The sequence below is a fragment of the Aspergillus viridinutans genome (genome assembly GCF_018404265.1).
Source record: "Aspergillus viridinutans IFM 47045 DNA, scaffold_1, whole genome shotgun sequence".
NCBI lineage: Eukaryota > Fungi > Ascomycota > Eurotiomycetes > Eurotiales > Aspergillaceae > Aspergillus > Aspergillus viridinutans.
In genome coordinates, this window is record NW_025091217.1 from 4,712,556 (window position 1) to 4,732,998 (window position 20,443).

Below are 20,443 nucleotides of genomic sequence, written 5' to 3' on the forward strand. Positions count from 1 at the left end.
TATGTTTCAGGCATCAATTTGTGGATGTGGCGTAGCTAGTATTATCACATTTTCAAAGCACCTTTGAGTATCATCATTGTTAAGAATAAGAAATAAAGAACAGACTTCATGAAAGAAGAAGAGGCCAGACGATGCACATTCATTGGAGGCACTGAAAGGAAGACCATTGGCCCAATACTCTAGAAAGGTACTAGGTAGTATCCTTAAGTGGGAATCCCCTCCTTTCTCCTCTTATCTTCTACCTGGTATCTTTTCTAGTTTCAACAGAAACCCAAATCTTCACACCTGCGCCCAAAATCCCGAAAAATTGCATATTCGAGGAAGTCAGGAGTACATTCACTGTATCTAACTGGGCCACATTCATGCTGGTCAAACCCACATTCTAGCTCCGCAACGTGGAATGAGTGTATCTATCTACCTTATCCTCAGCCCACTCTGTTGCCTTGTATCTGCATCACTCGAAATCTTCCACGTCTCCCCTCATGTCTGTCGCCCTTGCTTGACACTTGCTGATTCCTAGCCGCATCAAAGTAGATGCACAGTCATCGTATCTTATTTTTGTCCCCATCTTATTATTCGCTGACCCCTGATTTCTGACCTTGATTGTTTGGTGTATTGAGTTTGGATCATCGGCTGTTGTTTCGCTACACCCGCTGGCCAACATTGCTTGGACGGTTACGCCTGCGTGTCTGATCCCTTGCAGCCTCTTCGTTTCGTGGCGCGTCCGGTCATTTTTCTCTTCGCTTTTACTGAGCATATTGGTTTGTTCGCTTGGCGACAAAAAACAAAAAAAGAAAAAGCAAATAAAGGGCAAACTAATCAGCCAGTTATCTTCACCTGTCAGGCCTAGACAATTCCACTGATACTGTCCCTTCTCTCTCGCCTCTCTTCGCTATGTGGCCTCCGTTCATCGCCTTACCTGCCACCTCCATCTGAATCATCCTGTGACATGTCCTTGGTAATCATCACTCACAGTGAAGCTGTTGACCCACGGTGACAACATCGGTTCAGCTCGTCGTGGCAATTTACGGTGAATTCGAGGTTCAAGATGCCTGGCGTTGAAACCACTGGTGCCTCTGTGAATTCCCCAGAATCGGTTTCCGAACGGTCTCTCTTCAGATCTTGCAAGTCCCTGCTTCGGAGAGCAGAAGTGTCCTCGGATCCTGATCTCGCGCACTCAGCCTCTTTAAACAATGGTGGCCATACTTCCGGAGCAGTCCCGATCGCGACTGCCCCGGCTCTTCCTTTGACTCCACCCAGCGCTGGCCACGAAGAAGCATCGTCGAATGACGCGTCAGACATGCAAAAGACCGCCTCTTCGCATTCTGTCAACTATATCCATGGTGCGATAACGCCGACCAAACCGTCCCATCCCCCCACTCCGGAGACAACGCCCCCTCGCACAGCATCATCGACATATCGACCAAGTCTCAGTCAGTTTGGGCACACGTCAGCGTCCTCTAGAGCCGAGTCTTTTCAGACCGCCCGCGAGATGATTTCGGATGGCGAAACAGTGACCCCGCGTCGTTCGACCCAGTCATTGCACCATCAGAAAAAGCGCAGATCCTATGAGCAGGAATCGTCTCAGAACGAGAGTCCACGTGGTTCCAGTGATGCTAGTTTTGGAGATGATAGGTCTACTCCAGTCCAGTCCGACGAGACGCTGAGGCCCACCAGAGTTGATTCGTACGATGGTTGCGACGAGGAACGAGCGGCGTCCTGTGATCGTCGTCCAAGAATCAGAACAGCGAAATCCCGCGACAGATCTGTTTTGGATGGGAATGATGAGGATCTCCCTCCAATCCGTGGAAGGAAGCTGCGTGACCGGGTCAAAGGTGCTCAAAATAGCATGGCAAGCCCTTCCCTCGAACAATTTCGCGAGGAAATAGGGTGGCCCCCCGTTGAAGAGGAATTCCGGCGATATTCCGGTGTGTCGACATCGTCGACAATCGAAGCTATGATCATTGACGCTCCGCGACCGGCCAACCGAACACTGCGACATACGGAAAAGAGGCAGTCTCTACGCTCCGCCAGCTCGCCCTTGACCAAGTCGGAACGTGCATCGCTCGTTTCCAGTCCGGACTCTCAGCACCGCCTAGTCCATAAAGCTGCGCGGATCACAGAACAAGTTCGCAAGAGCATTGCTTCTGAAATCTCTGTTCCAGCCAGTGCCACACCGGGCGGTCCGCCTCGAAATATTGAGGTCGTCCCTGTAGTCGTGATTCCCGAGCGACGTTCTTCTCTTCATTCTTCTCAATCTGTCGGCGGGAATCCATCCAAGGCTGGTTCCCGGCGATCCAGTCAGCGACCTGAGTCCGCACGGAAGAGTAGACCGCCATCTCTCGACCTTACCCGTCAGAGGAAGCGGTCATTTTCCGACTCAATCGCTACTGCTACTCCAGCGTCAGATTCCAGAGGTCGCAACATCGGTCGGCCGGTGATTCCGCCTCGCAGTTCATCGTTGTCGGCGCCCACAAGTAGAGACAGCTCACGGCGCCCGTCCTTCACCTCCGAGAGCCTTCAAAATCAGGACATTCTCAAGGATCGTGAGATAAATAAGGCCCCTATTAAACAGCCCGAACCAAAGTTCGACAATCATACCTTGAGTGCCGGTCACTGGGATGTCACCGACGCTCCGAAGACACAATCCATCTGGATCGGCGTCGAAGACATGACTTACCTACGCCCGCCTTCCATTCTCTTCACGCCAGCCTCAGTCGCATCATCATCGCCCGGGTTGATTGAAATAAAGGAGGCGAGGACGGTTGCTTTCTTTCCTCATAATAATGAATCTCTCCTACTTGTTGACCAGCCTGTGCGATCTGCACTAGATCCCCGGGCGCCTCAGCCGGATGATTGTCAACGACGGAGGGATCCACGAACGCCTGAAAACCTTCTGCCTCAGGATTCGAGCCATGTCGATTCACCTTTGAGGAATCCTCGCCCGCCACCGAAACCTCCGGTCCATAACGTCATCCCGCCGACTCCTGAAGATGAAGCCGACCGGCAGCTGAGGGTGGCGGATGATGGCGCCGAGCTGAATGGGAACCATACACGGCGCTTTGGCTCTCTCCGACGCAGACGGGTGGTTCGTCCTCGATCGGATTCGTTTGATCGTTTCGTCCGATCGCTGTCCGTAACCTCAGCGAAAAATCGCAAAGCTGGTAGAGATATCGACAGCCGGCTTCATCCATTCTGGCGCCCACGTCGGTTCTGGAACGACTCGCCGGAGTCGGAAGAACCTCCTCAGCAAGCCGTTGATATGGAGTCCGATCAGATCATTAGCAACTCGTTGGGATTGCCTCAGCCACGGGTTGTGTTCGACGGGCCTTCCCTCGCTCGTTGCAGCCCGTTGCAGGGCACGAATCCCCGCCGCCATCCCAAAAGGAGCGGTGCTCTGGTAGGCGCCACCATGTTTAGCCCCGAAGCGCTTCGCTCCCAGACCTCTCTCCATCAGCGTCGCATGCTCTCCTTGTCATGGTGGAGGCTGCGCCTTCGACTGGGCCCCGTGCGCAACCTCCGCAGACGCCTGAGGCGTTCGCTTCAGCAGCGCGAAGAAGCAAAGCGCGAGGCACGAAGAGAAAAGTTGAAGCAGAAAATCGGCGAGGCTGTGCTGGTGGGCTCTAGCATGCAGGCTCGCGACCTTCTTCACCGCCCCTGACACTATGTTATGAATTGCCATGATTTTATTTCTCTGATAGATTCTTATGGGATGCACTATTATGATATGAATGATGCCCATGATTTGCCCGTTTGCATATATTTTTGTCATGCCTTTTTGCTGCAGCAGTGTTTTTGACCACCTTGCATGACATTTACGACTTTACGATATGACGACGAGAACGAGCCAACATGAGATTTGTCTAGGGTTTGCGTGCATTTGCTTTCTGATCTTTGAGTTCATTGATATGGCCATGTGTGTACTGGATGTACTACTATACGATAACAAAATCAATCCAATCGCTCAATCAAGCACGGTCTGCGACAGGGTATCATCTCCTCTGCCTCCCTATTTCCCCCATTCTCCCTCGCACCGCCATCTGCCCAAACTCCGCCTCTCGCTCCCTCCGCCGCCTCCTCTCTTCCTCCCCTTCCTCCCGCTCAGCACTTGGTCCCATCGACGCATCCCTCCCCGCGGCCTTCATCCGCTCCCACACGCTTGGATCAAGAAACGGCTGCGGTGGCTGCGACAGATCTACCTCCACTGTATGCATTTTTGACCGATCGTCTGTCGTTTGTGTAGCTGTAGCCGTAGCCGTCGATGAGAATAAAGGTTTGATGGTGACGCTGGCTGGATGGACGCTGGGGTTTATTGTTTGGGGCACGGGGCTGGGCTTCGTGAGGGGTCGTTTGGAGGCGATGAGGAGGGAGGATGCGGGGCGGTGGGCTTGGTAGGCGGGTGTCCTTGTCCTTGTTCTTGTTCTTGTTCTGCTTTCGGCGCTGGGTTGGGACATTGTCTACCTCTTGTAACCCCTCTAAATTGTATTCGATCAATCTGTATTTGATGGGTTGTTTGATACCTACGAGGTGATCAACAGAGAGGGAGGTGAATGTAGATTCAGATGACATAATCAGTCAGGTGTCTATTATCTCATCATTGGTGGATAGAATACTGATAAGCAAGCAATCCCGCTCATATCCGTGGCAGTCGTTAATCGCAGTGAATCACAAATATGGAAAGTATGGCATGGCGTAGCATAGCAAGCAAAAATAGGACATAAAAGCAACCCGACTCCTTTTGCTCCGGACCAAAATGAAAGGCGTCAACGTGGTAAATGTATGATACAACTCGACATGTTCGCGTGAGATAACTGGTGAATACGGCGCGGTTCAGGTACTTAGGCGATAGTTTGTTGTTGCTCCATCCCTGACACTGCGGAGTAGGAGTATGGGAGATCGACGAGGCCGTCCAGGAGCCAGTTCAAAGGATCAAAGACCTCATAGTTGGGCTCGAGGAATCCACTGGGTAGATTGGCCACTCCGCTGGCCGGCGGAACTGCCAGGCTGCCTTGTGCGAGCATGGGAGCTGGCGCGAGACTCGGGTCAGCAGGGAGGCCGGGTGTGGAGGACGAGGTGCGCCCTGCGGGCCCTGCGGTTGACGACGACGAAGATTCCGCGTTCGAGTCGGGATTTGTTGGGTTCTTGAGGTAAGCTGGAAAAGGAAAAAGAGCATTAGTTTCGGGTGTCATAATACTGCAAAGACGGTCAAGCGTACCTTCGATGTTGCGGCCTTTGGTCTGTGCGTCTTCTCGCCATCGCCAGACGGAATCAAATAAAAGTGACATGCTCATGCGGCAGCGGACCTTGAGCATCAAGGTATCGTCCACCTCGACATTAGTAGCGGATGTTTTCTGTTGCTGGGCACCGCCCATTCGCCACATTTGGGCCAAGACTTCCGCCAACCGTTCGGGGAGGTCGTTGCTGGACACCGACACACCCCGAATCGCCCAGATGGTTCTGTTGAAAAGACTCTTGGTGTACTCCATATCTATGTGCGCCGCAAAGAAACTCTTGCAGAGCTTGAGAAGTGTGCAGGCTCCAGCAACCATCATTTGGTACACGTAGTACGGCGTGTAGGACAGGACTGGGCCAACGCCCGTCTCCAGAGTCATAGCGGACTCGAGGAACGACGTGGTTGCGACGTAGAGAGACAGAAGACGTTCTCGATAGTCTTTGGCTCTAGGATCGTCAAAGAATGCTGACAGGTGAAGATGGAGATTGGCAGCACGCAGAAAGAGGTCGGTTATAGCTGAACCACATTAGTGACGCTTCACATGTCGGCACAGGCTAGGAGTGCTTACCGTCAGTCTTCGACTTGAGTTGGTCCTCGAGCTCATCAAAATCCCGCGACAGAAAAGATATCAGCGTGGATCTCTCTTGGTCACTGCATAGGCCAACAGGGTCCCGCCGGTTGGTGTAGAGCGTCTTTGTGACCTTGTCACAGAAGATTTCAATATCGAGTCTGCGTCTAATATCCTCGGGCAACTTGAAGTTCGGATCCACCGACCCGCTCGCTGATAGTGTCCAGTCGTACAGAGTAGACGGTGGCTGACCGTATCCCGTGGCAACCCTAGAGCCCGTCAGCGCCGAGGTCAAGGAGAGTAAAAAGATATGAACATACCGCTGTGCGACAACATTACAAATGGCCCAGGTCCTCACCTTGTCCCTGAGCTCCTCCTCGATGAGTTCTACTCGGAACTTGCTAAAGTCCTGAGTATGAGACGGTCGGTGCAAGCCAAGTTGCATGGCAACTTGCATCATCATACCGCATAACATAAAGGTAGGATCCGTCGAGGTACTGCTGGTAGGGAACGGCCATGAACAGAGCAGACAAAGCGCCTTGACGACGTGGTAGCTCTGGGGTATATCCGCCAACGTACTCCATACCAGTCGTGTGACTGGACCAGCCAGCGAGTTGAGCAGATGGGTATCTGTCTGGTACCGTCGAGCGCCAACGCTGACGATAGTCCAGAACAGTAATGGTGATACGCTGTAGTAATCGTCTGGCGAACGTTGTCGGTCAAGGAACGGTAGAAAGGGATGATAGAACATGAAAAACCTGTCTTGATAAGAACGATGCAAGGAACTCAGTGGTGGGACAGGCGGAACTTACAGGTCAAATAGCTCGGTCACTTTCTCCTGCACGACCACCACGTCTTCAATACGCTTGAACAGATTCCCATTCCTCATGTAGTTTGAGCCATCGAAGCCGGAGCGCAAGTCAAGTAGAGATGCAACAGCCTCATGAGAGCCCATGTATTGATCGGATGATATGGCGGAAGGTGTATGATATACACCCGCAGGGCTGACATGACTCGACTCTTGCTTTGGAGTGACATGTGCGGACTGAAGAGAAGGCGCGTGTTGCTGGTGCTGAGGGGTCATGACAGCAGGGTTCGCCTGCACGTTGGCAATCTGCTTTCGTAACTCCATAATCTCCCGTTCCATCTCAGCATTCCGACTCCTCTTTCCAACGCGTTTGAAGTTGGACTCGATCTTGCACCCGAGCTTCAAGCGACGGCATCGCGAACAGTCTGTCCATGGGTCTTGAACTACATCGCATCGAAGCTATCGGACAAATCTCCTGGTCAGTACGGACTACATGGGGACTGAACAGCGCCAGCGACGGCAAACAACAATCTCACCTTTTGTTGTCGACATTCGTTGCACGCTCGCTTCACAGGCTGCCTCTTCTTCTCCTCCCGCTGATCATTGTCCTCGGCATCATCCACACTGCCAGGGGAGCTTTCCAGCCCCGCCAGGGCGACGGTGCGCTTTTTGACTTGTCCCAAACCATCGGGACCGACAGCGGGAGAAGCAGACGAATGGCCGGTACCTCCCATTACGGGGCCGGCAGCAGCAGAAGCATTATTAGTATTCCGTGCACTCGGCTCCAGAATGTCCCCTTGCGCACCCCCGCCTCCGATTCCGCTCGACGATCCTCCGATTGACGCCAGGCTGGGAGCGTTGACGATTACCGGACACGCGGCGGCCGATAAAGCTTGGGCGTGGAAAAAATACTTCCCCGGACTGGCTGTCACACGCAAACTTTTTTGACCAGGAGGAAGGACCCAGCGCAGGAATAAATGCAAGAAAAAATTGATATAAACAAGTCTTTCCCCGAAGAAGATTATTTCAATCAGAAAATCCAAGTACCCAGCCAGTTGACTCTCGTGCCACTCGACAGACCCCTCAGCAATGGATGAGTAACAAGCGGGGGGAGAGGAGCTGTCCGATCTCGCACCCGCTCACGTGTTGAACCCACGTGACTAATGCCTGTCTACAAGACTACAACTACTTACTCTGTACCTGTCTACAGTAACTGTGTATCTAACCTTCTATGGGTCTAGGACGCTCCTAACGTCGAATTAATTGTATTGAGCAATGTGTCTTTGATGTCTTCTGCAGCAGTTGGTATTATAGTTCATTGTGAAGCCTATCATAAACACCCATGTGAAGAGTATATTCAGAGTCTCGGACTGGGGAGTTTAATCGCTGCCTGAGGCCGCTAAGGCATCTACCACAGAGATGGAACTCCACTTACCATGATAGCAATCTTGCTTAACAGCAGTAAACAAAGGGACTAGCTTCAAGTACTAATCTGCCACGTATCTACGCTGTTCTTACTAGGTATTAACCGAGATTAATCGCGGCTATGCAAAGACCCCATTGTGTCGGCTTCTAGAAACCTCCCACGGATCCTCACCTGTGCCAATGGTTCAGCGCAGGGCTAAGCCTGGCTAAGCCTCCGACGGCTCTAATGATTCCTTGTTTGGACCCTATATGATTGAACTAATCTGAGGGGGCTGTGTCTCGGCAACTCGTTGCCCCAAACAGCCCTCGCCCTGCACAGCCGTTGCCCGGAGGTTCCTAGGTACTTCACTAGATTACGGGCGCTGTCTGATAACGAGAGCTTCATGACGTTTGGGATCGGGTCGACATTTGCCGGTCTGCAGTTCGATGACTGCATCATTCTTCGTCGTTTCTGAACTGAGGTTCTTGATGGCTTAGCCTTAGTGATGATGTTATTGACTGCGCAAACCTGATGAATTATTCCCGACTAACATATAAAGAGCTGCTCATTCCACTTCCTGCAAAGAATATCTCTTCCTTGGCAAGTTTGATATACGTGCGCATTAATGACTTTTCCAACTCGCATATACCCGTCAACATGACTATCACCCAAGAGCTCGTCAAAGACAAGACTGCGGATGATGCTGATCGATCTTCTACCGAGCAACCACCCGGCTATGACCAGATTGACGAACAGCCATCAACAATCCCCCCGCTGAATCTGTCATACAATGCCGGGCCCCCTGTGTCAACAACCGTCACCAGGGACCAGTGCGTTGTCCATCTCAAATTCCTCGCGGCACTAGCGGACCTGCGTGATAGTGTGGCCGGGAACGATGGCCTCTTCGGCCTCCATGACCCACCGCAGTCCGAGTTCCCTGAGCATGTCGATGAGATTCGGGCTCGCATGAGAGAAAAGAGATGGGCTGTCTATACCGCTAGAGCAGTTGATCGTTATGCGAAGTGGTGGGAGATGTGCGTCCCCAGCAACAGACCATGCCCTCGCCTTAAAGACCTGGAGCACGAGACCTATGACCGCATTACTCAAGGCAACCACCTGCTGTCTTGGTCCAAGGATTCCCTGCCCCCTTTAGGTGAGTGATCGATACATAGTTTTTCTCATATGCCTATTTTCCGTCGTTTTTGGCAGTGGCGTCGAGTAGTACTAACGGGGGCAGATGTCCTCATGGTATGGCATGCGCATATGCTGAACCCCAGAGCCTTCCTTGAGGACTGCATTCGGTCTGGGAAGATGAGCCTCTGGGCAGGCGGCTTCCCCTGGGAAACGATTAATGATTGTATCGATAACCGAACCCTAGAGTACGAGGCGGGGGATCGCGCGAGGTTCAGTTTCAACGACATGACCCGCCGTGAATGGGACAACCTGCACGACCCGCCGGAGAAGTTAGTCGAGTGTCTCGCCTGTGAGAATATGGTATCGGTGCCGTGGACTCGGGGCAGAATCTCGCTCCCGATTCAGATGGCGTTTGACGAGTTCGACGGCTACGCAGACAAGAACTTTAACGTAAAATGCTCCACGTGCGGTTCAACAATCGACCACGAGCTGCTGAGAGTCCAAAAATTCAGAACGGATGTCGTGGATTGGCTGAAAGAGAAGGTACCGATGCCAGGGACACTGTACAACTTGCGTGGAGTCCCGGAATCGATCAAGAAAAGTCGGACGAGTCCACACTCGATGTTCCCTAATCGATTTATCGAGGCACTGGGCAATTACCTCCTTGACTACACCGACGCCCGGCAAGCACGCTGCATGACTATCAGTCAGCTGCGCGACAAGCTCGAAAGCAAGCTCAAGGATTGGCACATCATGCGACAGGTAAACACCGGGAGGCATCAGAGGGAAGATGGAATAGCCCTTCGTCGCATGATGTCCCATTACTGGAATAACACCGGACCCTTTGCTCTAGATCTGGTCGGGGCAGTTATCCGACAGGGGACGTTCGTCCAGAAGATGGATCACATCGACTGGCTCCACTCGCCGACTGTGATGGCAACCATGGACCGCCTGATACGCAAATACCATGTGTTCTTCCATATCATGGCGTCGCATCCGCGACGCATGGCTGTCCCCACCCTCGACGTGGACCTCGCCTGGCACACGCATCAGCTTGGCCCCCAGCGATACTTCGAGTACTCCGTCTACCACACAAAGTTGCATACCAGGACGGCCACCTTCATCGACCACGACGACAAAATTGATGAGAATCGGCTCTCCGATGGCTTCGAATGGACCAGCAAGATATACAGGAAGCTAACCGACGGCGAGATCTACAGCGAGTGCACGTGCTGGTACTGCGAGGCCATCCGCGCGCCCGACCTCCGGAGCGGCCCTTTCGTCTCCTCAACAGCGGCCAAAGCCCGCGAAGCCGCTGCCAATCTCCACGACAGACAGGACATCTCGTCCGATCCAGAAAAGAACCCCCACATCTCCGCTCACAATGCGGTCCGAGCCGAGACCAAGGAGGACAAGGTGCTCGGCATCGACCCTCGAAGGATACAGGCCATGAAACTCCGTCACAATTACGAGAAGGCGCGCCGACGTGCTGAGAAGAGAAATCGGCAACTCGGCAAAGCCGACGATCCGAAGAGACGCTCCTCGTCATCTGCAGCAGACGCCAATATGTACGCCGTTCCCATGGTCTGGGGTTTCCCGGTGGTCGTGCCCTACTACGGGCCTTACATGTGCGACCCGTGCGTGCACCCTGACGCTTACGCATCAAACCCGAGCTGTATGAGCACCATTGCAGGAGCCCATGGGAACTGTTGTGCAGGCACATGTGGGGGCGGTGTTGCGGCTGGAGGCTGCGGTGGCATGGGAGGGTCATGCAGTGGAGGATGTGGTGGAGGAGGAGGAGGAGGAGGAGGATGTGGTGGTGGTGGTGGTGGAGGAGGAGGAGGGTGTGGAGGAGGCGGAGGAGGATGTGGAGGCGGCAGCTGAGACTATACTCTATATCCCATGCGCGTCTTTGCTTTTGAGATTTCTGATGATAATGACTGCCCAATTGCTTATAATATGCTCGTTGAATGCCTGTAGTGTTGCTCCAATTGTCTACAGCCAAATTCATAAAACTGCACAGAACTGCCAAAACCACAGGATAGCATTCCGTAACGAAAGTCGAGACTCGGTCTCATGGGTATCCAAATATCGAGCTTGAAATCAGAATTCCGAAGGGCTGCCCCAAGAAGCATGCATGTATGTATGAGTCGAATATATCCAGGAAACAGTCCCAAACAGCGGTATAGACGCTTCAATAAATGCTTCAAGCGGACAAAATATGAAAGATGAAAATGGAAACCAAGACTATCCTACATCACAATACATCTAGATCGCCTTTTGCTCCTTTCGTAGATCGTTTGTTCATTCCACTCCTCTATACGTCTTCGCCACTGCTCATTCGCTGATGTGGACGAGAGTGTAGGATCTGTGGATACTCGGCGATTGAGAGGTTGGATTCCTGTGGATGGCAACCGGATGTCATGAGATTGTGAGCGTCGAGTTGCCGATCTGTGGATACTATGTAGTCGGCTGCTACTTCGGACAGTTGCCGGATCAACGAATTCAGAACCTGAAACTTGCAGGTTGGGAGACGAGACCGAAAATGGATAATGATTCATTCCCTGGGGTATGGCAAGAGCTGCAGATGCATCGAATTGCCAGTCATGATTCAAAAAGGGCTGGTCAATCACAGGTTGCGCTTGCAACGGGGCCGGCGTAGGGCTTATTGCAAGGGGTGAATGGGTTGGGGTGTGAGTACCATCTACTCCTGCTGATGGCTCCTCAACATTGGTAGGTGAACGTGGACGTGCTTCTGGGAATCCAGTTTGACGTGAACAGCTGGCAGAACGGTCTCTCCTTCGAAAAATATCATCTGGTCGTGAACTTTGATGGCGGGTTTCAGAATCCCTCCTTCTCCGGGCCCATAGCGAGCCAGTGACGGTGTTCAGCCTCTGCGGGGGAGTTGCAGATATTCCTTCCTGGGACACGTGATCCCAACGAGTAGTTTGCGATCTCCGGACTGAAGTAGGTGTGGCGCCAATTCTCAAAGACGGTTCCGTTCTCGTGGGAAGAAGAGTCCTCCTAAGATACTCCGGAAGTGGCGCGTCAGGCTCACTGGAGTAAGGAGGGGGTGGGGGGACCCAGTTGTCGGCATCACTTTCGTGAGGGATTTGAAACATCTCGGGCACCTGCGGTATCCGCCTTTCATTCTGTATTCGACTCCATCGATCACGATACAAAGGGTTGTATCGCCCACGACTCGATGATGCAGCCGTAGCAGCACGACGCAATGTGTCTTGAGATCGCGGTTGCGTGTTGTCGTAGGGAGAATCGGGTATTGGAGGCGTTTCGTTATCATTCGAGGAGCTGGAGAAGAAGGAACTATGCCTTCGAGGACTGAATGACAATATATGGTGATTATCACGACTTGTAGACGTGCGGGTCTCTCGAGCAGCAGCTCTTACTCGTCGAGACGCGGCATCACTGTGATGCAGGAGGGTCCGCCTCCTTTCCAACTCCACTTCGGTGTCCAAACTCGAATTTGGCTCGCTCAGTAGTTTTGGCTCTGCTTCTCCAATCTCAATACTGACCTCGGTGATTTGTCCGTTGGTTGTAGACCGCTCGAAGTCCAAGAGAAGGACTCTTCCACCGTCAACTGGGACATCTTCATCGCCGATCGTAGGGGGACTGACGCCACCAGGAGCCACTGCCACCAGCCGACGTTGTCCGATCATAGAGTGTGCGTACCGAACCCAGCGGGTTGCGGTCATTCCGGGCATGTCGCTCATCTTGTGTCCACTGACTATTGTTTTGGGCTTGTCGATCGCCCACTCCAATCGGAGTGCATTATTATGCGGCAGACTGCCCAGATTTCTCATCGGATGGTCTTGAGGGGCGTTAGGTGTGGCTTGCGTTTCTCCAGTCGAACTAGCAATATCAAGTCGACTCGGTACCCCGTACACCCAAAGGCCGGAATCCTGGAATCCCAACGCAACGAGCTCGCCTTGGCCGTCAGCGGAAGGAAGCATTGTCGGTAATGCCTCCTGTAGTGTGTTGGCGGAGATGGGTCCCACAAAATACGTTGTTCCGGAGTTTGCATTGGTGACCCCAAACGTTTTGAAAGCTCGGATCCGGCGGTCATATCCCAGAATCCAGCTGCCCTCGCCCTCTGCATGAAGCGGTAGTAAGCACGCGTGGCTGTAACCAGGTATCAGGTCCGGGAAGAGGATCTGGGTGGTCCACATCCGAACTTGGACCTCTCTCGGGGATGATTCGGTGTCTGGGTCAGTGTAGAAGGGCACTGTTATAGTGACCAGGCTGCTACTGACGCTGTCAGCGGAAGAGCCAATCAGCATGATGCCGTCAGAAGAGAACGAGATTGCATCGACCCCATCGCAGCGGACGGCTCTGCGTTCAGTGACGAGAGCTCCCTCTCTGATAGCGTACATTTCGATTTTGTCACTGTAGGCGACCGCCAGGACGCCTCCGCTGGGGGAAAGCGCCAGAGCACGGGGAACTTCTGTCAACTTAAGGTCTTGGATCAATGAAGCTTCTTCGTTTGTTAGACTATAGATATTGATTTGGTGATCAGAAGAAACAACTGCAAGGAGGGAACCATCATCAATAATGGTGGCGTTGAGGGGGCGTCTCCAAGTTTTGAGCTCGTGCTTTACGGCCGCGGAATCAGAAGTTACGTCGAGGACAACAATCCTTGAAGAACTGATGCAAAGAATCATCTGAGCATTGGGCGAGAAAGCAAAACGAAAAGCCTCGCCCTGCGGGAAAGCTGTTGAAGAGCTCATGGAGGTTGAGATGAGTTTGATCAGAGTTTGACGAGGTCTGAGAAAGACCTCGAACGCATTTCGCCTGACCTCTGATAGAAATCGGCGTTTGAGGTATGCCAAGTTCTCCGGGTTAGCCGCACTGGAGATAGATTCTCGCATCATGGAAAATGATGGACATCGAGACAAGTGATGCGCATACAGTGCGGCACAGTCCGAGATGCGCCTCCATTTTCGATTGAGCAAGGCAAGACTCGCGAAAGTGTTGGCATCAACAAGGTATAGAATCCTACGTGGACCATTAGCGCAATTCTCTCAGCCTGTCGCAAAGTATACGCATGAACGACAACATCGAGAAGGTATTCCGAGCTGAATTTCAGGTCACTTACTGCTCAATCACACTGCGAGGTAAAAGACCGAAAGGCGCCGAGTTCTGTTCACGAGCCTCCTTTTCGGATCTCATGCACGGCTGACACTCTTCCTGCACGGCACAGGAGCCCTCTACCCGCTCGACGCTCGGCATCCGAACATCCTGGTCCATGATAGTCGCATGGAGACATCTACATCTGGTAGAATAAGACCATGTCTGTAGCCAGATCAATTCAATTCAGCTCCAGACAATTATGAGGATCTTCTTTTCCCCAAGAAGCAAGTAGACTAGTGGTATAGCAGAAGATGCAGAGTGACATTTGACGTGTTGTAGGGGAAAATGCAAGGATAAAGGCGCCAGTGCGGGCACCAAGCGGTGCTTGTGGCTGTGTTTGCACGCCAACGGTGATCTATTACTTAGCTACCTCGAGGGCGCGTCTGAGAGGTGTTTCAGCAGCGCGCAGAGTCAGGAGGATTAGGGATAAGACATGGTATGTGACGATGTTATACACCACAAGGTGGATAGGTGTCATTTGAAGATGGTACAAAGATGAAGACGACAAAGATCGGACCCTGGCGATCGAACTCGCCTGCTGGATACTCTAACTGTCTAGGTATCACTTTAGTGCCTCCATGACAAGCAACAATAAATAATACTAACTGTTTCTGGGGATAAAAATAGCAGAGGCACGTGGTTGGCCTCAGTGCTGAGTCAGCATCCCGATGAAAAAGGCCAAAAAAAGGCCAAAAAAAAAAAGAGGAGGAAAAAGAGCCGACAAGAAGAAGAAAGGAAAATGGCAAAAGCAAAACAGAGGATGACAGGAGAAAACTGAAACTCAAAAATAAGAGGAGAAAAACGAGTCTGAGTCGATCAATCACCGTCGGCAGTTTTACAGCCACTTCCCCCGCATATCAGTCTCATTCGTCAAGCTCGGCTGATACACTGGTGGATATCACCTTTACTAGGTACTTGACCCGGAAGTGTGAGGACTCGGCAGTTTCCGATACCAATTTTGCCTCTTCTACTCCATAGTCCAGTCCAGGTCATGACGGACTACGGACGGCACTGAAATTGTTAGAACCAGTCAAGTTCATCTTTCTTGACTTCATTCGGGCTTCACCCTCGATGTCGTCGGCATAGTCGACTTTGCGCTAGTTGCTGTGCCGGTGATTGGCTCAGTGACTCCCTGGGAAGACTTTAATATTATTACCTACAGGATATCGGACTACGACCTTTCGAGCTCCTGAGGCTATTACTTTACGACTACCTTACCATTCGCGACTACTAGGTAGTCTAGTACCTTGTGGTATTTGCTTCCGAGCGAGTATCCATTATCAAGCTTTCGCAACCATACCGTGTTGTCCTTCCGCTCCGTCGGCGTTTCAAACGCCAGCCGTGGAGGAGCCTGTAGGACCCTCAATTGGTGCGCTTCACAGTTGATGACATATAGTCCCTGTCTTGCGCTGCACCGATATCCTTTTGGTGACTCGTCATGCCTCCTGCGACTACCCAGAATAGCTCAACGCAGAAACATGCTTCCCCCAGTTTCAACGCCGGGGCCAGACCATACAGATCGCACAAAGTCAGGGCATGCGATCTCTGCAGAAAGCGCAAATCCCGATGCACTGTAGATATTCCCGGCCAATCATGCCTACTCTGTCGGGTTCAAGGTGCCGACTGTCATTATCAGGAGGAACCCCTTCCGGACGCGTCGGTCTCCAATGGCTCTGACTCTAAACGATGGTCTGTCGACCAGGTCAGTGAGAGCTTGAGTACGGGACAGAAACGCAAACGTACTCCCGATACTACTATCTCCTCTCCTAATCCATCCCGAAGGCGTGAGAGTTTCAGTCGGCCGCGTGCCTATTCTGATAGTCGCGGAACCGATCGCAGACGCAATGGGACAGAAGATCCCCACAATGAATCCGTCTTCATTGTCGGACCCGTGGTGGCCGATGATGCGCAGGTGATTGAAAAATTCATGCCCCCGGAAGAGCGTTCCAGCAAGTCTGTCGAGCCAAAGAGTCACCCGTACAACGTCTACTCGAGTGATCCGCGCAAACCGATCCTCTACACCACCGTCTCCAGGCGGAGACAGGGTATGCGGGTCGGTGTTCCCCCCGGCGAAAACCAGAAGGAAATCCTCGAACAGATCCTCGGACCTTTCAAACATGATCTAGTCAGGCTGTATGTTTCTCTTCTAAGTTATGTGTCGTGGTTTCCAATCACCTAACATATATCTCCAGTTTTATCGATAGGTTCAATATAGCTTTCCCCATTTTTGATGGAGAAAGCTTCTGGGAAGCATATATATCGGACTCACCAGGCGAACCACCGGCGTCGCTTCTCTGTCAAGTGTACTCCATGTCATTGGTCTACTGGAAGCACACGCCTAAGCTCGCATGCCATCCGAAACCCGATGTTCGGTATGCCGTGAACATGACGGTAGCGGCCCTCCACGAGGAATTCTCTGCCCCTGGCCTATCAACAATCAGCGCTGCTCTCGTAGATTTGACCGGACGGCCGATATTTTCGATGACGGGTAACGCCATCAGTTGCGGTCGACTTGTCGCACTAGCTCATTGCTTGGGCCTCAACCGGGACCCTAGCAACTGGAAGCTGTCCCCCCAGGAGAAGAACAATCGTATTCGTTTATGGTGGGGCGTTGTCATCCATGACCGTTGGTAAGCTCTGCCCCGTCTATCCTTTAATCGACGTAGATACTAACCTCCATCAAGGGGAAGCTTTGGGCATGGAGTTCCTCCTCAAATAGCCAAGAATCAATACGACGTTCCTCTTCCCACCATCGACGTGTTGGTGCCACCAACGTGCCGGACCACGGAACGAGTGAGGGCAGCCCATTGTCACATCTGCCTTTGCCGTTTGACGGAGATTCTGGGAGACTTGCTGCCGCTTGTTTACGGTCTGCAGCATAGCCTACCACGCGAGACGACTAAAAAGTTGCGACAAATTCGGACTGACCTCGACATGTGGGAAGACTCTCTTCCTGACTGGCTCAGAACACCGGTGCACCATAGCTCAGAGTCTCGCGTGTCAGGAATCAGTAGCCTGCAGTTGTCCTTCCTGGCAGTTAAGATGCTGGTGAGCAGAGTCGAGCTCAAGGTACGTCGTTGTGAACCGCATATCATGCTTGCTCCCGGAGTCGTGCTCTAATAAACCAATGCAGGAGGTGAATAATGCCGAGACAGACAACCCAGAAGCCCGTCGATACTTCCAGACCGAGTGTCGAAAATCAGCTGAGGAGATTGTGCGATTCATCTCGTCTCTGCGCAAGCAAAACTTTCAGGAATTCTGGTTACCATGTCCGTCCACCTTATTAGATTTTCTCACCCACCCAGATTTTGATCCGTCGTTCTATTCTAACCCCCCCATTAGACAGCGCATTCCACCTCACATCAACCGCCACCCTCCTCGTCCGCTGCGCCCTAGAAACAACAGACAGCGAAGTAGCCCGCTCGTGTCTCGCAAACGTCGAAACTTTCCGGAGTATCCTGCGCCGCGTCAGAGAAGAAGAAGACTGGGATGTCGCCGACATGTGCCTCGATCACTGCGAACGCATCCTCAACCGACTCGCCGCCAACGGAGGCGCCGCAGACCCGACCCTCAACCCGTCGACCGGTCAATACGACAATCGTATCGTGAATCCAGCTACCATCTCGCTCCCTGTCTCGCTCCCTGAAACGCAAACCAACAACGACATCGTGGACGATATGATGTCTATCTCGGGGACATTCGGGACCATGGACGGGTTCCCCTTTGACATGACGGGGATATGGGATGTATCTGTCTTTCAAGACGTCAATCTCACGTAGTACATACATGCATAGTGTAATTAGGCTGAAGTGAAAAGGGGTGGGTGGTTTTCTCTCTGTTTTTGAAATTATACCCGAATGAAAGACTCTTGTGAGATCGTTGGGCTTGTACTTAGGTAGCATTACCTAGTGATTAAAAGCCAGGAAGATACCTACTATTTGCTCCTCCTCCCTCCTTTACAGAGTTGAGTGAGGTTAGATACCTTGGCATTAAAAGAATTTTCCAATTTATACACAACAAGAACCAAGCAATGCGCTATTTTACAAATACCCCCATGATGCTCAGGAGCCCAAAGAACCATCTAGAGATGAACCCCTCACCCAGATGAGGAGAACCACAGATATACATTATAGAATATGAAGGAGAGAATGGGTTTGCCACAAGTCGTCAAGCATTACAGCCGCAGACGTCCCTTTACTGCTTACCAGCACCAAACATGCTGGTGAAGGAACCCTTCATCATCTTCATCTGTTCCTGACGAGCCTTCTCCTCTTCAGCGGCCATTTCCGCGAGCCACTTCTCTCCATTCTCACGGATCTCCTTCTCAATCATCTCGTAATTCTTCTGGCCTCGTTCACGAATCTGGTCCCAGAGCATCTTACCTTGAGCAAGGCCCTCAGATGGGCTCTGTTCGCCGTCCAGCGTGCGAGTAGACTTCAAGCCCAGAGCAGATGCCAGGCTGCCGACTCCACGCTTGGGCCGTCTCTTTCGCTCTTCCTCCATTTCCTTTTCGAACCGCTCACGCATGATCTTCTCGCGCTTGGCGAATTCAACAGGGATGGAAGCACCCTCAAATGATTTCAATACAGGGCGCACATCTTCGATACCCATACCGGCAATGTATTCAAGGAAGGGAATCAATGCAACAAGGTTCTTGTCCTTGGGGTCACCAAGCCACTTGTCAAGAATGATGGCATTCTCCGGCTGGAGGCGCGCATGCTCCTCCTTGGTATCAATCAGGATCACCTTGGATAGATCGCGGTTCAGGTATGACAGGTCCTATAGGTATCTTGGTCAATGACTGTGTCCTGCTCAAAGGCTGGGTCTGAGCTATCCTGGCCTACCTTGATGTATTCACCATCCTTATACCTGGTAGCTTCTCTGAACAGTGGCCAACGGATGATACGGTAGGGGTCGAGCTTCCGAAGAACCTGGTCCGCCATCATACTGGGGACACTAGTAAAGAGAACAAGCTCGTAGTACTGGTTCAAGTAACGAAGGAAGTAGTCGACACCTGGCCGCTTGGCAACACGCCATCCGTGTTCACGGCTCCACTCACTATGCACAAGCAGATCCTCCAGACTGAGAACAAGTGTGTAAGGTTGGCGCATATTAGGGTCCTCATCAGGGAGCAGTTTCGGGAAAGCGGGATCCTTGTAGTAGCTGGTGAGATCGCTCAAACGAGCCTTCATGCGGTTATACCATAACGAGAAGCTCCAGCCGGATGGAATGTCGGGATGCGCCTTCGCTTCTTCTTCAGTCTCCCAGTTCCGTCCCAAGTAAGCCACTCCTCCAGCGCCGGCTAAGAGGAAAAAGGCGTACATTAAGTTGGCCATACGAGCCCTGCGGCGATCGAGCGAGGAGACGTAGCCATCCTTGGGAATATCACCTCGGCCATCATCGGTATAATCTTCGGAACGCGAAGGGTCCTCTGTGAGATTCAATGAAGTCTGACCAGATTTTTTCGTACGACCTTCTAGTTCTGCGGCAAGAGTGGACGGGATACCCTGGGTGAGGTCAGGAAGCGGTTGTTGAGGCTTAGTTTCGCTCTGCAGAGGATTCAAGAATTAGATAGAGTCTGGAACACTTCAGAGAATCGAACGCTTACAGCTTCAGGAGCATCCGGCGCAGCGTTCCCCGCTGGATCCGCCTTTGTATCGAACTCTGTTTGTTCCGCCGAGTATTCTGGTTTGGGAGTAGACGAGGGCTGTTCGGACTGCGAAGGCTTGACGGATTCTGGCAGCTTATAAGGAGCCTTGGGCTTAGTGCTCTTTGCGTACCATCGCGATTTCGGAACTGAGACAGCTGATACGCGGATACTGGAAGTAAGGACGCTGGACCTCGTTAAAGGTAGTACAGCACGGCTAAGCATAATGACGATGAGAAGACGGAGCACCTAATAGTATGAGAAAAGAGAAGGCAGCGCACTCATGCTCCGCTTGGGAAGAATTTAGATAGAACTAATAAAGACAGACAACTAGCTGATCAGATGGAAAAGTTGTCTGTCCTGATAATTGGCATATGATTAGAAGTAGTCTCGTTCCAGAAGAGCTTCAGAAAAGTTGGAAGCGCTCGCATACGGCGGGCGGCAGAATCCATCAACGCAACCCTTACCACCGGTATTAAAACCCGCCATCTTCCGCCAGC

The 20,443-nt window shown here is 52.1% G+C and overlaps 6 protein-coding genes across 6 annotated transcripts; 3 read left to right on the forward strand and 3 right to left on the reverse strand.

Moving 5' to 3' along the window:
• Nucleotides 1–1,048: 1,048 nt before the first annotated feature.
• Nucleotides 1,049–3,661, forward strand: Aspvir_001342 (uncharacterized protein; the record flags this gene model as incomplete). The annotated part of the gene is made up of 1 exon (XM_043266464.1): nt 1,049–3,661. The coding sequence occupies one exon, from the start codon at nt 1,049–1,051 to the stop codon at nt 3,659–3,661; it is 2,613 nt and encodes an 870-aa protein (XP_043122399.1).
• Nucleotides 3,662–4,838: 1,177 nt separating this feature from the next.
• On the reverse strand, nt 4,839–7,343 carry Aspvir_001343 (putative C6 transcription factor (Leu3); the record flags this gene model as incomplete). The annotated part of the gene is made up of 6 exons (XM_043266465.1): nt 4,839–5,152; nt 5,216–5,749; nt 5,802–6,070; nt 6,122–6,559; nt 6,614–7,068; nt 7,146–7,343. 6 exons carry the CDS (start codon nt 7,341–7,343, stop codon nt 4,839–4,841), a joined length of 2,208 nt encoding a protein of 735 aa, XP_043122400.1.
• Nucleotides 7,344–8,671: 1,328 nt separating this feature from the next.
• On the forward strand, nt 8,672–11,249 carry Aspvir_001344 (uncharacterized protein; the record flags this gene model as incomplete). Its single annotated transcript, XM_043266466.1, has 3 exons — nt 8,672–9,167; nt 9,252–10,789; nt 10,842–11,249. 3 exons carry the CDS (start codon nt 8,672–8,674, stop codon nt 11,247–11,249), a joined length of 2,442 nt encoding a protein of 813 aa, XP_043122401.1.
• A 151-nt stretch (nt 11,250–11,400) lies between these two features.
• On the reverse strand, nt 11,401–14,413 carry Aspvir_001345 (F-box domain protein; the record flags this gene model as incomplete). The annotated part of the gene is made up of 2 exons (XM_043266467.1): nt 11,401–14,161; nt 14,262–14,413. 2 exons carry the CDS (start codon nt 14,411–14,413, stop codon nt 11,401–11,403), a joined length of 2,913 nt encoding a protein of 970 aa, XP_043122402.1.
• A 1,321-nt stretch (nt 14,414–15,734) lies between these two features.
• Nucleotides 15,735–18,075, forward strand: Aspvir_001346 (putative C6 transcription factor; the record flags this gene model as incomplete). The annotated part of the gene is made up of 5 exons (XM_043266468.1): nt 15,735–16,429; nt 16,489–16,926; nt 16,981–17,365; nt 17,430–17,565; nt 17,639–18,075. The coding sequence occupies 5 exons, from the start codon at nt 15,735–15,737 to the stop codon at nt 18,073–18,075; spliced, it is 2,091 nt and encodes a 696-aa protein (XP_043122403.1).
• Nucleotides 18,076–18,490: 415 nt separating this feature from the next.
• On the reverse strand, nt 18,491–20,168 carry Aspvir_001347 (protein translocase subunit TIM50; the record flags this gene model as incomplete). The annotated part of the gene is made up of 3 exons (XM_043266469.1): nt 18,491–19,075; nt 19,141–19,845; nt 19,905–20,168. 3 exons carry the CDS (start codon nt 20,166–20,168, stop codon nt 18,491–18,493), a joined length of 1,554 nt encoding a protein of 517 aa, XP_043122404.1.
• Between the last annotated feature and the right edge of the window lie 275 nt (nt 20,169–20,443).